Source organism: Odocoileus virginianus, chromosome 19 (assembly GCF_023699985.2).
Source record: "Odocoileus virginianus isolate 20LAN1187 ecotype Illinois chromosome 19, Ovbor_1.2, whole genome shotgun sequence".
Taxonomy (NCBI): Eukaryota; Metazoa; Chordata; class Mammalia; order Artiodactyla; family Cervidae; genus Odocoileus; species Odocoileus virginianus.
In genome coordinates this window covers 23,033,394-23,051,656 of record NC_069692.1, presented here as the reverse complement: position 1 = coordinate 23,051,656, position 18,263 = coordinate 23,033,394, and the positions used below count along the sequence as shown (strand labels likewise).

The following is an 18,263-nucleotide window of genomic DNA, read 5'->3' as shown; positions in this document are numbered from 1 at the left end:
TCCATTTGTATATCTTTCATGAAGAGATTGTTCAGATCTTTTTTACCTATTTTTAAATTGGGTTGCTTGGTTTTTATTGAGTTTTGAGAATTCTTGTTATAATCTGGGTGCAGGTTTTTTTTTTTTGTAAGATATATAACTTGCCAGTCTTTCCTCCCAGTTTATGGCTTGCCTTTTCATTCTCTTAAAAGTGCCTTTCAAATAGTAATTCTTAATTTTGCTGAAGTGAAGTTTTCTCTATGGATTATGTTTTTGATGTTGTGTCTAAGAAACTTTTGCCTAACCCAAGGTCACAATGGTTTTCTCCAATGTTTTTTCCTAGAAGTTTTATACTTTTCAGTTTCAAATTTCATTTTTATGATTCATTTTGAGGTAAGTAAAAATATGTTGTAAAATAGAGATCAAATTTCCTTCTTGTGTTTCTGAAGCTCTGTTATATTAGGTGTATATAGGTTTGTCATTATTATATCTTCCTGTTGTGTTGAGACTTTTATCATTAGAATCCCTCTTTATTTCTAGTAAAACTACTTGCCTTGAAGTCTGTTTTGTCTGGTATTAGTACAGCCATTCCAGTCTTCTTAGGGTTATTAATTCATGGCATATCTCTTCCCATCTTTTTTATTTCTAAGTTATTTGTGTATTTGTATTTAAAGTGCATCTCTTTAAACAGGATATAAGTGATTCTTGATTTTTTTTTAATCCAGTTAGACAGTCTTTGCCATTTGCTTGGAGTCTTTATTTTTCTTTACTATCATTACTGATATAGTCATATTTAGGTCTGACGTTTTGCTATTTGGTTTTATTTGTCTCATCTGCTCTTGTTCTTCTGTTCTTTCTCTTCTGCCTTCCTTTACATTAATCAAGTAGTTCTTAGTAATCAGTTTTAATTTCTCTATTTGCTTTCAAGCTGTATTTCAGCATTTTTTAAAAAGTGCTCTCTTTAGGGATTGCAACATATATCTCAATGTATTTTAAGTTGATATGGAATTGCTTCAGATAAAATGTAGGAATCTTGTGGTAGTGTAATTTCATTTACTTCCATCTTTAGTGATATTATCAGATATAATATATGTATTATAGATCTATTATAATACATCTATCCCAGGTGGCTCAGTGGTAAAGAATCTGCCTGCCAATGCAGAAGCTACTGGAGATGTGGGTTCGATCCCTGGGTCAGGATGATTCCCCTGGAGGAGGAAATGGCAACCCACAGTATTCTTGTCTGGAAAATTCTGTGGACGGAGGAGCCTGGCGGGCTGCAGTCTATGGGGTCACAGAGTCGGACACAACTGAAGCAGCTAAGCACTGCTGCACATACATTGTCACAATTTTTGCTTTAAATAGTAGTGTATCTTATAAAGAAATATGAGAAAGCAGTGTGTTGTATGTGTTTGTATGTTCCGGTCCTTCCTTTGGACCTAAGTTGTCAACTGATGTCTTTTCCCTTCAGTCTGGAACTTTCTCTAAGATTTCTTGTAGTGGAAATCTCCTAGATGTCCATTCTAAGATCTCTGAGACTTTGTTCATTCTCCTTCAGTATTATTTTTCTCTTTTCTTGTATTAGGTAATCTTTGTCTTCAAAGTCCCAGATTCGTTCTTATGTATGAGCCTATCATAATGCATTTTTTCCAGCTATTGTACTTTTCACCCCTAAAATCTCTGTTTTCTTGTAGTTTACATTTCACTGTTGAGATTCCTTATCTCTTCACTTAGTAATTCTGTATTTTACTTTTAAATTATTATCCATTAATATCAATACTTCTAACATAATTATAACAGACATTTTATAGTTTTTGTTTTCTGAATTCAACATCTGAGTCCATTCAGTGTCAGTTTATATTTATTACCTGTTTCTTTGCATGTCTGGTAATTTTAGGTTGAATACTTGAACATTGTAGATAATATATGAATTCCATTCCATTGTGTTTGTCCAGGTATTATTGAGTTTTTATTCCTAGGAGGCAGTTACTTTGCCTGCACTCAAACTGCAAAGTCTGTCTATCTGTGGTATGTAGCAGCTGATATCTCTGTTCAGTTCATACAGTTTCCAACTGTTGCTTTTTTTTCTTTCCCCTCCAGCTGTTGCTTTTCTTTAGTCTGGCCCCTTACTAGTCCACCCAGCATCTGCATAGTTTGTTGATCTTCAAGAAGGCCCACAAACTGGTAATTTTTACTTCTTCCAGATTCAGCTTCTCCAAGTGTAAAAGGGAAAAGGAGGTGTTAGTCACTCAGTCGTGTCCAACTCTTTGAGACGCCATGGACTGTAGCCCACTAGACTTCTCTGTCCATGGGATTTTCCAGGCAAGAATACCGGAGTGGGTTTTCATTTCCTTCTCTAGGGAATCTTCCCAACCCAAGGATTGAACCTGATCTCCCAACATCGCAGCAAGTTCTTTTCGGTCTGAGCCACCAGGGAAGAAAACTCTTCTCCAACTTTGTCTGTTTTAAAATATTTCCCAGCGTGTTTAAATAAGTTTTTTCCTCAACACAGTTATTATCTGTAAGAGGACTTACTTGACCATTTCACTCTGCTGCCATTAACAGAAGTTGATAGCAAATAACTTCAAAACCACTCCTAAGTGAAATATAGCTCCCAAATAACCTTTTGATTGGCAATAAAATGGTCAAATCAAGTACAGTTTACTCGTTTCTGGAGTTTCGTGTAGTTGCCAGACAATACCACGCTCCAAAAGTCATTGGAACTTTGTTAAATAGTATTTAGATGTTTATTTGAGGCTATTAGACCAATGTTCTATTATAGAGCAAAGCTGTCATGAAAAAGGCAAAGATCAAGTGGAAATGGGGGTTGGAGCTCTCAAAACAGGGTGAAAGAGTATTTATCAGCCTTCAACTAACTACAGTAAGTCTTCCCTTTGGGTGTTTTCAATTGTAAACATTTTGTCCTTGTAGTCATTTACATCCACATAATTATAACATTTTTGTTTTACTTAATATGCAGGAAACTCTTTTTAAATATTAAACCTAACCACTTCTTTGGAGTGACTTGTATTTTCCTTTGGCCATGCTGAGAGATGAGGATTTGTTCTTAGTATGGAATAGTAAACAAAGAGAGTCTGGATGGGGAAACTGGAAAGCTGATTGTCACTTTTATATATATATATATATATATAATATTAAGTTATATATATAATAGTTATAATATATACTATAATATATATTATATTTAATATATAATATAATTATATATTGGAGAAGGCAATGGCACCCCACTCCATTACTCTTGCTTGGAAAATCCCATGGACGGAGGAGCCTGGTAGGCTACAGTCCATGGGGTTGTGAAGAGTTGGATATGACAGAGCGACTTCACTTTCACTTTTCACTTTCCTGCATTGGAGAAGGAAATGGCAACCCACTCCAGTGTTCTTGCCTGGAGAATCCTAAGGATGGGGGGAGCCTGTGGGCTGTCGCCTATGGAGTTGCACAGAGTCGGACACAACTGAAGCGACTTAGCAGCAGCAGCAGCATAACTATATATTTTATATATATAGTTATATATATATATATATAGTTTATAATTTATTGTTTTTTTAAATTTGTATTTAATTTGTACTTTTATGGTTGCCTTACTATAACTGTTAACAGTTCCACAGAATTTGAATTGAATATGTATTTATGCTAACCACATTGATTGTTACTTTATAAAAAAGATTTTGCTACCTGGTCTCTTTTTTGGATGTTTCTCTCTGTTAAAATCAAACACACATATTCAAATAAGAGTATACAAACACATTCTAAAGTCTTTCTTTATTTATTTTATTTTTTTTAAGGGAAAATGGACTTTATGTAATAGCTAACTTGAATCCTATAGAAGTGCCAACAACCTCAAAATCAATTCATTACATACATAGGTATGCCACTCTACAACAACAGTAAATATATAAAAGTACAATTCATTGAGAAATACTATTAATGCCAAAGAGGTCTACTATGAAGTCATTAGCATTTTAAAATATCTGAATTTTATTACTAACATAATCTACATACATTTTAAAAACAGTATTGCAAATGAGAAGAAGATACAGTAGTATGTAACAAGCTTTGCTGATTAGGGATTCTACGCTGGTAAATTTTCAGGAGATTTTTAATCCCTTCTTTATTATACATTTTTTGAAATCTATATCTCCTAAGACATTTAGCACATTCTATATGGTGTTCTGGTTGGACCTCTATTTCCATATGTATATTACTAGATGGAAATTATTGGAAGGTAGAAAAATATTTTAGTTGTTTTAATATTCTCAGGAGCCTATGATAGTGCTGAGAGTGTACATAATAGGCACTTTTACTTGGAATGTTGTTATTCCACATTTTAAATAGTATTTCTTCCACTGGAAAATATTTGTTCTTCAACAGTATTAGGAAGCCCTGTGTGGATGTTTGATCAAATTACATGGAGGGGTTAGGGCTAGTTTGCATTTTTTAAACAAAATTTACCATGCTGGATAGAGTGACTGTGTCTTTCAGTTTCTCAGCTTCTATCATTAATAGTGATCATAGTCAGACTTGGAAGGGTCAGAAGAGAACAACAGGCTCTTTTATTTTTATGGTGTATAGCATAATCTGTAAAACCTTGGATTCTTCGTTATGCCATGTTAAAATTTTACAGAAACAGTGTCAAGTAATAGATTAATTCAAGAATTCATATATTTGGTCACGTAATCTATGACAGAGGCAGGAATATACAATGGAAAAAAGACAGTCTCTTCAGAACGTGGTGCTGGGAAAACAGGACAGCTACATGTAAAAGAATGAAATTAAAACACTTCCTAATACCACACACAAAAATAAGCTCAAAATGGATTAAAGACCTACATGTAAGCCCGGACACGATAGAACTCTTAGAGAAGAACATTGAACACTCTTTGACAGGATCTTTTTTGATCTACCTCCCAGAATAATGAAAATAAAAGTAAAAATAAACAAAGTGGGATCTAATTAAACTTAAAAGCTTTTACATAGCAAAGGAAACCATAAACAAAACAGTAAGACAGCCCTCAGAATGGGAGAAAATATTTCAAACAAAGCAACTGACAAGGGATTCATCTCCAAAATATGCAAACAGCTCATGTAGCTGAGTATCAAAAAAACAACCCAATTAAAAAATGGGCAGACTATCTAAATAGACATTTCTCCAAAAGAGACATATGGATAACCAGAAAGTACATGAAAAGATGCTCAACATCACTATTAGAGAAATGCAAATCAGAACTACAGTGAGGTATCACCTCACACCAGTCAGAATGGCCATCATCAAAAATCTACAAACAGTAAATGCTGGAGAGCATGTGTAGAAAAGGGAGCTCTCCTACACTGTTGGTGGGAAGGTAAATTGGTACACTCACTATGGAGAACAGTATGTTGTAAGGGGGTTCCTTAAAAAGCTAAAAATAGAACTACCATATGACCCAACAATCGCACTCCTGGGCATATACCCAGAGAAAACCATAATTAGAAAAGATACATGCACCACAGTATTCATTGCAGCACTATTTACAATAGCCAGGGCATGGAAGCACCGTAAATGTCCATCAACAGAGAAATGGTTAAAGAAGACATGGTACATATATACAATGCAATGTTACTCAGCCATGAAAAGAATGAAATAATGTCATTTGCAGTGACATGGATTTGCCTAGAGATTATTATCCTGAGTGAAGTAAGTTATACACAGAGAGACAAATACCATATGATATCACTTATATGTGGAATATAAAAGAAGGGTATAAATGAACTTATGTATGAAGCAGAAATAGAGTCATGGATGTAGAAAACAAACATTATTACGAGGGGGGGGATAAATCGGAAGATTGGGATTGGCATTTATGCACTGCTGTATATAAATAGATAACTAATAAGAATCTGCATAGCACAGAGACCTCTACTCAATATTCTCTGATGGCCTATATGGGAAAAGAATCTTAAAAAAAAAGTGAATATATGTATATGTATAACTGATTCACTTTGCTATATGTCCAAAACTAACACAACATTATAAATCAACTATACTCCAATAAAAATTTTCTAAAAGGAGGATTTCTTGAGTTCCCTGCTAGTCCAGTGGTTAGGATTCCCCTGATTCCGTTGCAGGGGAACTAAGATCCCTCAAGCTGTGCAGTGTGGCCAAAAAAAAAAAAAAAAAAAAGATGTTGGGAATTTAGCTGAGGCATTAAGGTACAGAAGTGTGAAATTCAAGAGTGGGATAGTTCAAGGACCAGTTAGAGGCTCTAAAACCCAGAAGAAGGATATTTATGGGTCAAGGAAGAGCATTTTGTGAAGATTCTTTTATGAAATTATGCTGTGGCTTCCTTCCACCCACCCCTCATGGGAGAAGTTGGGGTACACACTCTTGCACTTGATAACCTAGTGAGAGGAGCTTTAGAGGGACCACTTAGAGGTTTAAAGAATTCTCTTCAGTTAGGGGATACAGAGGACTGCGGTCTGAATCCCGTGAGAAATCCAACAAGGAGAGAACTGCAGCTGGCCGACTGCTCCCACGGCAGGAGGGGGGCCGTGTGGAATTTGCCCACACTCCAGTGTTTGTCAGGGCAGAGGAAACATGAATATTTCCTGCAGAGCAGCGGCAGGCTGAGTGGAGGAGAGAGGAGCTGTTTTGATCCCTGCCCAAATAAACTGTCTAGAAGGGCAACGAGGCTCCAACAGTGAGTCTTTTAAGTACCAGCCAGAAAGCCAGGAGGAGAGTGAACTGTCCTTGTCTGTGGAGCCATAGCCAGAAGGAACTCTGAGGTGAGACTTGCAGGAACCCATGGAAGTGCCTCTGAGGGAAAGCGTCCGCTTCGGGCATCACCATTCGGGCCTTTTGGCAGGACCTGTTAAGTAGGAGTCTCCTTGCCTTGTCTCCGAGCAGCCCTCTGTCTCACGCCCGCCCACTTTGGAGAGAGCAGTAGCTAGGGAGGGGAAGAAGGGCCAGGGAAAAGAGACCAAGCTGATCTTCCTCTCCTCCGGAGGAAAAAAGATTTGATTTCCTAGTGAAGGTTAGCTTGTAACCTAAAGCAACTGAGGCCTTTCTGTTACTCGGCCCTGGCTACAAGGATCAGGCGGGCTTGCTGAAGCGCTCATGCAGTGAGTGGCATCGGAACATTTTCTCCACGCGTGCATTTTAAGACAACAGTTGAGACAAAAGCAAAGTTGTATTTGATTATTTCCTGCACTTAGTGTTTGTTCAGTGGACATAAGATTCTGTAAAAATTTTCACATTTGGTGTTACGGTAGACCAATACCTAGATAACACATAAAGACTTGTTTTTCTTCTTGAAACATACCTTGACTTCTTTGAACATTATTGCAATATGAATATTTTCTCTTGAATTTCTTAAGGTGATTTCCTGTTTAGTGTTGGCGTTTCACTTGTCAAGTACCTTCATCCAAAAATAAAGGTTAGGATGCTGTTCTTCTAGTCTGACTAGACTGGTTTAGATTGTTTCAGCAACATGATAGATGAGTAAATCTTTTTGGAATGAGATTAAATGGTTAAAAATCAGTAACATTTTTATATAACATGGACTGAAAAAGTCATACTTCTTGAGTGGGTGCAGCCGGGGCTGTGGTTGTGCTATCTCGCCCATCACCTCTCTCCTGTTCCCTTCTGAATCCCTCCCACCAACACCTAAGCTAAGCCTGCATTGTTTGTACAGTCTCTTCATTGTGTTTTGTCTCCTTTCTGGTAAGGAAAGAAAGGAAAGAAATTATGGCTGATAAAATATACATAATTAAAAAATAACTTAAAATGTAAGAAGGCAAAGAATTGTTAGTCTGGTGAAGCTCTATTTGGATACCATTATTAGCAAATAGTCATTTGTACAGGGTCTGTCTGGACTTCACTTCCTTTGCTAAGGAAATAGAGTGGTTTACTAGTAGACTGTCAGAGCTGGGTGGAATGCTGGAGATCATTTCATTTTATAAGACGAATTTGTTGTTGTTGTTAAAACTCTGCATTATTAAGCACTCTGCTAGATGTGGAGGTTTAGACACATTTTCTCTAATCTTTAATAATTCTGGAAAGATCTGTGTTCAATCCCCTCTCAAGGTGAGAAAACAGACTCAGAGGAAATGATTTGCCCAAGAATTTGTTGGATAGTTCCAGAGCTGGGGACTTGAGGGATTTCCTTGTTTTATAGCTCATGTTCACTTAGGGCTCACTAGTTCATTATACTTTTTAAGAATTTACAGACTCAGTGTCTTACAAGATCACTCATTTCTTTGGCACAAATTTATGATCATTTGTACTCGGTATGTCTCTCTTTTGCTTTCCTTTTGTTTTTGTCTTTACAGTATCAGAACAGGAAATTATGACCTGATTCTTTAATCTTTTCTATTGTGAATTTTGACATACTTTCAAAAAAGAAGATAAACGTGTGTGTTTTATGAATAAAGTGAATATACAGTAACCTCTATCTAGGTCAATAAATTGCCTGTGTGGATTTGATTCCTTTTAACAAAAGCACAGAGCCCAGATTCTACGCAGATGTTTGATTCTTAACTACTGTGTCCATATGATTATAACTCCTTTTCTTCAAGTTTCACCACTGTTGAGGTCGGTGGTCATCATTTCTTTGCAGTTTTATCACTTAGGCATTGGTTCCTAAATATGTTTCAATTTTTGAAGACAGATTTCTTCCCACAGATTAGAAGTTGCTTAAAACCATAGTTATCAGAATAGAGATTAGGTCCCAGGATAATGTTTGATTTATTTAAGGATACAAACTTTTTTCAGAAGTTCCACTAAACACAAATAATTGCTTTGCTAATTATAATGAGTACTTGCCAACACTTTGATCTATGATTCAGCTTTGTTAGTTATTCTAACTTCCCCCATTCGTCCATCTGAGTAGTATCTTTCCTGCACTGGTACTTTTCTCACTATATCTTACATTCTATGAGATAAGAACAACCAGAATTCCCCGTGTCATAATGTCGCCCATCTCCCCCTCTCTTGCAGCATGGGTTGGTTCTCTCTCCATGGGGATGATTTTCTTCTGCTGCCCGATTGTCAGCGTCTTCACAGACATATTTGGTTGTTCGAAAACAGCTGTCATGGGCGCTGCTGTTGGATTTGCTGGACTCTTATCAAGTTCTTTTGTAAGGTAAGGACTTGGTTTCTTCATGTTGCTTTTCAAAATCTGTGAGCTCTCTTCCAGATTTCCTTTCAGAAAGTTTGCTGTTTGCAAGGAAAAAAAGTCCTCCTTTTCAGTGCTTAAAACTTGAAGCCATGTGACTTATGCACTGTCCACAGCTTGTAAATCAGAGCTTGTAAATTTGAATGCTTTTGCTTGCAGTGCCTCAGAGTGAGATGCCAGTCAGGGTACATGTGTTCCCTGGAGCCAAGAAAAAATATTTCTCCTTTTGTTTTTTTCCATTCACAAAAAAATCCCGAAGATCTCAAATTCTAGCAGTGAAGTTGTCTAAAGCAATGGCCTTAATTTCAGTTCAACTCATTCTGAGTTCCAAAGCATACAAGAGATGATATTTTGAAATGGTTGTTCATATGCTTGATGTGAAATATTTTTACTAATGAGATCTAGACTTTGCTGTTTATTTCAACCCAGGTAGAGAATTCCTGCCTGCCCTTTTTTGGGGGGTGGGGGAGGGGGAAAGAACAGTGCTGAAATTTAAAAAGATCATGACAAAATGAAGTGATCAAATGCAGCTTAAAATAAAAATTCCTATCAATACATTGTTCCGTGTGTCTATTAGAAGCACTGCAGAGGAGCTAACTGCAGAGAGCTGATGGGCACAGTTACCTTGGAAGCACCTCTCCCTCCAGCTCCTATTTAACCTGTAAATCCTCTTTCATTGTCAGGCTAATCCCCGGATAGAGAAACACTGGTTAAATGGGTAGCTCTGGCTAACCGGCAGCACGTAACAGGAAAACCCTTAGATGATTTCCATCCTCTGTCTACTTTTGTGGTTTATCTTCATTTCCTGTCCCTTTCTCTTCCCTAGCTATCTTCAAGCTCTAGTTGAAAAGCATTATTGTAGTTACTAGGGAAAAAAAAACAAACTTACATTGCTTGCCCTGTTTATTTGTTCTTTTTTTTTTTTAATTTAAAAAAAGGGCTTTTTTTTGCAATGTTGCATTGGTTTCTGCTACACAACAATGCAGAATAGCCATGATTATACTTAGATCCCCTTCCTCTCTAGCCTCCCTACCCCCAACCCATCCCATCCCTCCAGGTCATCACAGAGCGCAAGACTGGGCTCCCTGTAGCACGCAGCTCCCTTCTCAGCAGCTGTCCATCTTACACCTAACAGTTTATGTACGCTGATGCTACTTTCTCCATCCATCCCACTCTCTCCCTCCCCCACTGTGTCCACAAGTCCATTCTCTACATTTGTGTCTCCATTCCTTCCCTGAAAATAGGTTCATCGATACCATTTTTCTAGATTCATATATATGGCTAATATACTTTATTTGTTTTTCTCTTTCTGACTTATTCACTCTGTATAACTCTAGGCTCATCTACCTCACTAGAACTGACTTGAATTTGTTCTTTTTATGGCCGAGTAATATTCCACTGTGTATATATACCACATCTTCCTTATTCATTCATCTGTCAGTGGACATCTAGGTTGTTCCCATGTCCTGGCTATCATAAACAGTGCTGCTGTGAACATTGGGGTCCATGTGTCATTTTTGATTATGATTTTCTCAGGGTATATGCCCAGTAGTGGAGTTGCTGGGTCATATGGTAGATTAATTCCTAGTTTTTTCATATTATTCTCGCTAATGGCTGTGTAAGTTCACATTCCCACCAACAGTATAGGAGGGTTCCCTTTTCTCCACATCCTCTCCAGCATTTATTATTGGTAGATTTTCTGATGCTGGCCATCCTGACTGCTGTGAGGAGATACCTCATAGTAGTTTTAATTTGCATTTCTCTGTTAATTAATGATCTTGAGCATCTTTTCATGTGTTCATTGGCCATTGCCCTGTTTACTTATTTATTTTTTGTTTCTTTAATCTTTATTTTGGCCACACCACACAGCATGAGGAAGCTTAGCTTCCCAACCAGGGATTAAACCCAGGCCCCTGTGTGAAAACTCGGAGTCCTTAGTCACTGGACCACCAAGGAAGTCCCACCCTGTTTATTTTTAAATATTCAGAATCAACAGAATCCTTGGTTTTACCCCCACTCTCCCCACACATACCCCTTCCTCAGCTCTAAAGTGAGTCTCTTTCTTTCACCTTAGACATTTCATTTGGATTCTACACAATTGTTTTTATTTCTCATTTGAAAATAAATATTCCACTTTTAAAGTTGTCTTTGTTCTTGTCTTCTAAAGTTGTTTTTTAAAGAAATAAAAAACCAGTTTTGTTTGGGATAATATTCTACTTAGGTGATTCTGTGAGATCATTTACTTTTAGTTCCTTTATCTCTGATACGGTATTGTGTTCTCACTGCCTCATCAGATCCCTGCATGGTCCAGAAGCCTCCAGGTACCCATTGGCAGTCAGTGACCTTAGCGTTTGCTGAAGTATTAACACTCAGGCTTTGGTGGAGAGAGAGACTAAGAGATAAAAAAAAACTCATGTAACTTATTACCTAGTTTGGTAGACAAAATTCATATACACACACCTACTTACAGCAAGCAATGTTGCTCAAACTTTTTTGACCAGTGAGAAATAAAAATTATAAAATGTATTTTACGTGGTGACCTAGTTCTTTTTCTCTCTCTTGGTCCCCCATCCCCACCGCTGCCTAAAACAAACTGTCTTGAAGGGATCTTTACCTTACTACATATAATGCTCTCATATCTTCTGTTCAGTTTCATTATTTAACCCACTGATCAGAAGCTGCTGAACTTTCAGAGCATACAGAGGAACAAGGGGAGATGTGGGATAGATTCCAAGTGTTGAACAGTGGACTGACCTTTTTTTCCTCTAGTTCAAATCCTGCCTTCTGAAGAAAGCCTTCTCTAGCGATTACAGGTTGCTGCATCAGTGTCTCTTCTTTGAATACTTTTCTCACGCATACTTGATATCTTACTGATTTACACTGCACTTACTCAGTTGTCAAACTTCAACTATTTGAACTATCTGCTACTGAAGTGAAAATTAGAAGTGAAGAAGGTTCCAGCAGCAGTGAAAATGCCATCACAAAGCTGATGTATTTTACTCTGTAGGAGAGATACAAAGCTAATCTTACCCAGCACTCCGTATTTAAATGGTGTGCAAAAGAATGTCTTGATTTATGTCCTTGGCTCTCTGGTTTTCCAACTGACAGCTTTACAATAATGTAGTGTAACTGTACATATTGTCATTGTTTATGAAAATATGGTGCTGTCAATACTATTTTTAACATACACTTTGAAGAAGGCAGAGAAAAATGTATTTAGATTTTTCCTTTAAAATTGTTAAATAAAAGTAAATTGGCACCTTAAGAAACTTGTTGCAGTTATCTGGAAAAATACTTATGTGAAAAAAACTGATGCAGAATGAGTGAAATATTATTTATGTTTTGTTTTACATTCTTGTTATTTCAGGTAGGTGTCACTGAGCAGACTAGAAGAAATAGGGCATAACCACACTTAAATTATTTTTTTCATCAAGTATCTGGAACATAGTAGCTATTAAATATGTTTATTGAATAAAAGTGGGGTTTTGGTAAAGAGTGATCAGAGTTAGGTAAGATTAATTTGGGAGAATTAGGGACTGGCTCTTGAGCCTGATTTGAAGATGGTTTTTACGTAGATTAATAGATGGGGAAAGGGCATCTCAGAGTGAGAGGACTGCCAGCCTGCCTTAATTTTATCAGATTCTAGAGTTCCTTGTGATTACCTCAGCATATTGCTAGGCTACAATTATTGTTCAAAATTTAATTATTAACCAACTTTATCTATCTTAGTTTCTAATAAAGAGCTTGCCTTTACTACTGATACACAGCCTTCTGAATTTTCAAAAGAAAAAAAACTTCAGCATTCTTTTACTCCTTAATTGTTTCAAAGAATGTAATGCTGTGTTTACTTTCTTTTTTTAAAAATTTCCTCCACTCTGCAGCCTCCTCTTGCTTCAGCCTTCTCTTTTCTTTTGTTCATTTTCTTTTTTCTTTTTTTTTTTGTTGCACTGTGCAGCTTGTGGGATCTTAGTTTCCTGACCGGGGATTGAACCCAGGCCCTTGGCAGTGAGAGTGCTGAGTCCTAACCAGTGGACTGCCAGGGAATTCCCTCTGTTCCTTTACTTTCATCGGAAGTGTGTAATTAAGTTATTTGGTTAAATACAGAATTCTTAACCTTTGATTATTTTTGTTGAGACTTGCCTGGCCCTAAAGCTTACAGACTGGGATCGGTAGTGAATGCACTTCATTTGGTAGTCCTGCAATCAGAATATGACTTCTCATTATCTTGCCCAACACTGAGAACAGTGCAGCACAGGGCGAAGGTTGGTCTGCAGCCCTCAGGCCAGCAAAACGCACAGACGCACAACTGCTTGTCCGTGCAACCGTTCCTTGCATAAGCCGGGGGAGAAAATATCAAACACAGCCTTCTCTTTGAGTAGATTGCTGATTAATAAGCCCCTGGGAAAATTCCATTAAGGAAAAGAGTTTTCATAGTTAAATTCTACTTTTTAGAAGCTTTTATTGAGACTAGTTTTTTTCTTTTTTTGGTAGTTTAATCATTGTCAATGTCACTGAGGCCCTTCCTGGCACCACTCTTTATTTCTGAGTTGGAGAGCATCACAGTTTTTACCCAGTGCTGCATGATTCTCCTGAAAGTCGATAGAAAGGGGAGGGATCAAATCGCTGAGGACCTTACTGATCATTTTTCACATATTAAGGCATTTTTTATTATCTGTTCAGATGAAATTAAAATATTGTAGTGTTGTATTCTTATTACGATTTTAACCTCTTTTTGGTTAATTTTTATTTGTAGAAAATATGTTGATTAACTGAAACCCACTTTGACCATAAGGCTTTATTCTTCCAAGCACATGATAAAAATAATGAAAGCCGCTCTGCATCTTTTTCATCCTCGCACAGCTCCATTGAGCCTCTGTACCTGACCTACGGAATCATATTTGCCTGTGGCTGCTCCTTCGCCTACCAACCTTCCTTGGTCATTTTGGGACACTATTTCAAGAAGCGCCTTGGACTGGTGAACGGCATCGTCACTGCTGGCAGCAGCATCTTCACAATTTTGCTGCCTTTCCTTTTGCGGTTTCTGACCGACAGCGTGGGCCTCTTCCACACCCTCAGGGTCCTGTGCATCTTCATGTTTGTTCTCTTTCTGGCTGGCTTCACTTACCGACCTCTTGCTTCCAGTGCCAAAGAGAAAGATGGTACAGCCAAAGGAGGCCACAGACTCTCCCTCTTTTCCAGGAGAAAGTTCAGTCCTCCAAAAAAAATGTTCAATTTTGCCATCTTCAAGGTGACAGCATATGCAGTGTGGGCCATTGGAATACCTCTTGCACTTTTCGGCTACTTTGTACCTTATGTTCACTTGGTGAGTACGCCTCTCTGGCTTTGCTGGTAACAGATATCATTATTTCATACAGAGAAGCTTCTCAGAAGAGCAAGAGAGCTCAGATTGACATTGGCCTTAAATGTTATCCTGGTTGTAGTTCAGGGACTCTTGAAAGTCAAGGTCTCCTAAGACAAGGTCAGCACAGTCATCCAATCATTAAATAGAGAATATGTTTCATGGTATGCTTTGGTATTTAAAAGATTGCCAAACCTACACAAACAAAACCAACTTTGTTTTTTTTTAAAAGAACACTAAAATGTTGGAACAAATGTCATCTATACAAAAAGGTTGACAGGTCACTTTTTGTTCAAATGGCTTATTAATCATAATCAGGGACAAAGATGGTGCAATGATTTTGGCAACACCAATAAATTATTTTTCAACAAAAGGGTGCAAAAATTAGGTAAATAGTAAAAGCCAGTGGCTTTGACACAAAGAAGCACTTTGTCTACTTGTGAGATACTTCTGAAAAAATGGGAATTCCATTTGGAAGATTATTTGAGAAATGTTAGCAAGTTCCAAATAACAAGAGAGAGCAAGGGTTTCATAGGAAATTAGGATTTCAAGTGCTTGGGCACTTTATATTGCTTATTTATATTGCAAAGGCAAATTTCAACCTCTTATAATAAGAGTAAGCAGTGTCTAAAGTATTTGCCCCTGGCAAAATTTGCTCAAAAGTGATTATTATTATGTTTCTTCCTTTATCCTTATTGTTATGACTGAAAATGTATTTATAGTTCAACATAGTTGATAAATGATAAACAAAAATGGTACTAGGATAAGTTTTTCTTTTATGTGTATACTGTGTTTGTGATTTGGAGTTTTTCTAGCTTTCAGTCTACTTTTGGACGCTTGTGCAATTTTTCTCTAGTTAAAATTCTGGCGCAATTTGGCAGTGTAGTTCAGAGAATTACTGGGGTCAAGGGGTCAGCTAGTAAATGACATGATCTTGGATCTAAGATCATTTGAATCCTTAATTCTCCTATTCTCTTTTTGCCAGAGGTTTTAAGGAGGTAGCTTGAATGATCAATGGGGAGACAAGGAGAGGGACTAGTTTTTAGGACTCTGAACCATGAGGCATTTTGCAGAGACCAAGTTCCTAGGTAAAATGACCTGGTATGTGACAGCTATCACATATGAAGTCTGTGGCTACATCTTGATCTGAGAGTCCATTTTCACTCTTTTAGGAAGACATAGTTAAACCATCTGAAAATAATTTAGAATATATACATATATGTACATAGATCCATTGTAGGAAGATCAACCTTACCAGTTACTTCTTCCATCGCTTCCGTAGATAAGAAAACATTTGTTGTGTCCTTTTCAGAGATGAGTAGATTTTTTAAAAAAAATTCTCTTTGTTACTATAATGTGAAAACACTTAGCGAAATCATTATCTTAACTTTGCTGCTGCTGCTAAGTCGCTAGTACCTGACATGTACTAAAGAACAAGTGGTAGGTGATTATCTGGTTATTTCTGGTAATTTCTAGTAATGTAATTTGTAAATTAACTTACATATATTATTTCATTTGACCTTCACAGTAAACTTGTGAGGTAGGCAGAATAAATATATTAGCTCATGATTTACAGGCTGGAAAACAGATCCATCATTAACAAAGATTTTGAGCAGCTTCCCCAGAACCATGGCATAGCAGGGGCTGGTTTCCTCCTGCTGTGTCCCGGAGAACATGCCTGGCAGGGTCTTCCTCTGGGGCATACCAGCTCCCATCCCCAGATATACCACTGGATACGTCCATTGTATTGAAGGGGGAGTGAGTGTTACCTCAGAAATTTCATAAATATGTTATTGGTCTTTTTCTTAAAGTAAATGAAATTTCGTAATGAGTGATGAGTTAGACAGTGTTATAGTTACTGCTGTCATCAGGAGGCTGTAAATCAGATTGTACACAGAACAACAAGGTCTCTGTTAACTCGGATAACAAACCAGGCCTTATCCTGTTCTCCCTCCTTCCAGGCATGTTTTCTTACAAAATGTGACATTTTTTTCATTTGGGATTTTTCTCCCTTTCGAACTCTTATGGCACTAAAGGCGTGGTGGAGAGGAAACACCAGTTAAATGCCGGGCAGGTGGTTTTAAATCTCATGTTTGATGAGCACACTGAATTTGTCACTGTGTTGTAGTTTAAGGTTTGGATTAGGGATGTTCGATACTCAATCCAGACTTCATGCAGTGGGACAACACCTCCCTCCCCTGGGGGAAAAGGTGTCTGAAATCTTTCCAAGGACTGGTAAGATGGTGTTCAATTCACATTGAATGTTGAAGGGAAAACGCCTGTAAGGCATGAGAACCTGTGCTGAAGGAGCATAAAATCTACTCTGAGTAGTAACATCGACAATTACAGTTTATAAAGGAGTTTTACATACATTACCTTATTTCATCTTCACCACAGGGCAGTACCTGTAGTGTACCATCCTTATTTCATGAATGAGGCACTGACAGGTGTAAAAACTCGTCCAGGGTTCCAGGACACAGCGACTGGTAGTTACTAGTGTAATACTTTCATGCAAGAGGCAGTATTGCATAGTGAGTAAAGCAGATGCTGGTTTTGTCCCTTTATACTTGTGTAACCTTAGGTAACAGACTCTAACCATCAGTTTCAACATCTATAAAATAGGGATAAATCCAATTTCGCAGAATTGTTGTAAGGATGACAAAATAAATGTATGTAAAGCATCTCTCCAGTTCTGGTATAAAAATGAGAGTTACTCAAATTTAAGATGATGTGATGGTGAATTGTCTGGTTTTAGTGGATGAGTCAAAGGAGAAAGATGGTATCTCTTTGGGAAAGTGGTTAGTAAAAGCTTCATAGGATTGGAATTGGTCCTTAATCATGAGCTTTGCTGTTAAAACTGCATCTTTAATTAGGGAAATAATTTCTCTATCTAGGTCTCCTTTGAAGGATTCAGAAATACAGTGAAGTGCTTTCATGGTTATGTTAAAAATTCTAAGGTTACTTGCTTATTGGACTGTGTGTGATGATTTGAGAGAAAATATGTATGCTTTGTGGCATTCTTACTCTCAGAGCAAGGTTGAAAGTTTTCTTTTAGTAGTTGACTTTTAAAAATGAAGAATCCTGTTGCTTCCTAGAAGGGGTCAAATGATCTCTTTTAAGCCTTCCAGTTGTAATCTCTATTGTGAGGTTATGAATCTTTTTTCTTCTAGTTTTATTGAGATATGATTGTTGTACAGCACATTCTAAGTTTAAGGTATACAGCATAATCATTTGAATTGTATACATCATGAAATGAATATCGTAACAAGTTTAGTAAACATCCCATATCTCATAGATAGAAAATTAAAGAAATAGAGTAAGGATACAAATATTATAGATTAATTTTGATGAGACATAACTTTCCAAATAACCATTCCCGTTAGCAGCTGCTTTAGTTTTTCTGAATTGCCCTTTTTTTCCTGAGAGTTGTTTTGTTTTCTAGGTTAAGGTTTTTTTTTTAAACTTTTTATTTTATATTGGAGTATAGTTGATTATCAGTGTTGTGTTGGTTTTTTAGGTGTACAGCCAAGTGGTTCAGTTATACATGTATCTATTCTTTTTCAAATTCTTTTCCCATTTAGATTGTTACATAATATTGAGCAGAGTTCCCTGTGTTCTTGTTGGTTATCCATTTTGTCTTATTTTTTTAAAACTTTTTATTTTGTCTTGGAGCATAACCGCTTAACAATGTTACAGTAGTTTCAGGTGGACAGCAAAGGGACTCGGCCATACATATACATGTATCCATT

The 18,263-nt window shown here is 37.1% G+C and overlaps 1 protein-coding gene across 2 annotated transcripts in view; it reads left to right on the top strand.

Moving 5' to 3' along the window:
• The window catches only part of SLC16A10 (solute carrier family 16 member 10), a 118,399-nt gene that overhangs the window by 62,143 nt on the left and 37,993 nt on the right, over nt 1–18,263 (top strand). For both annotated transcript variants that reach the window (XM_020890380.2, XM_070449955.1), the window contains exons 2-3: nt 8,978–9,122; nt 14,016–14,478. In XM_020890380.2, the coding sequence (XP_020746039.1) occupies nt 8,978–9,122; nt 14,016–14,478 (608 nt within the window). The remainder of the gene's footprint in view (nt 1–8,977; nt 9,123–14,015; nt 14,479–18,263) is intronic.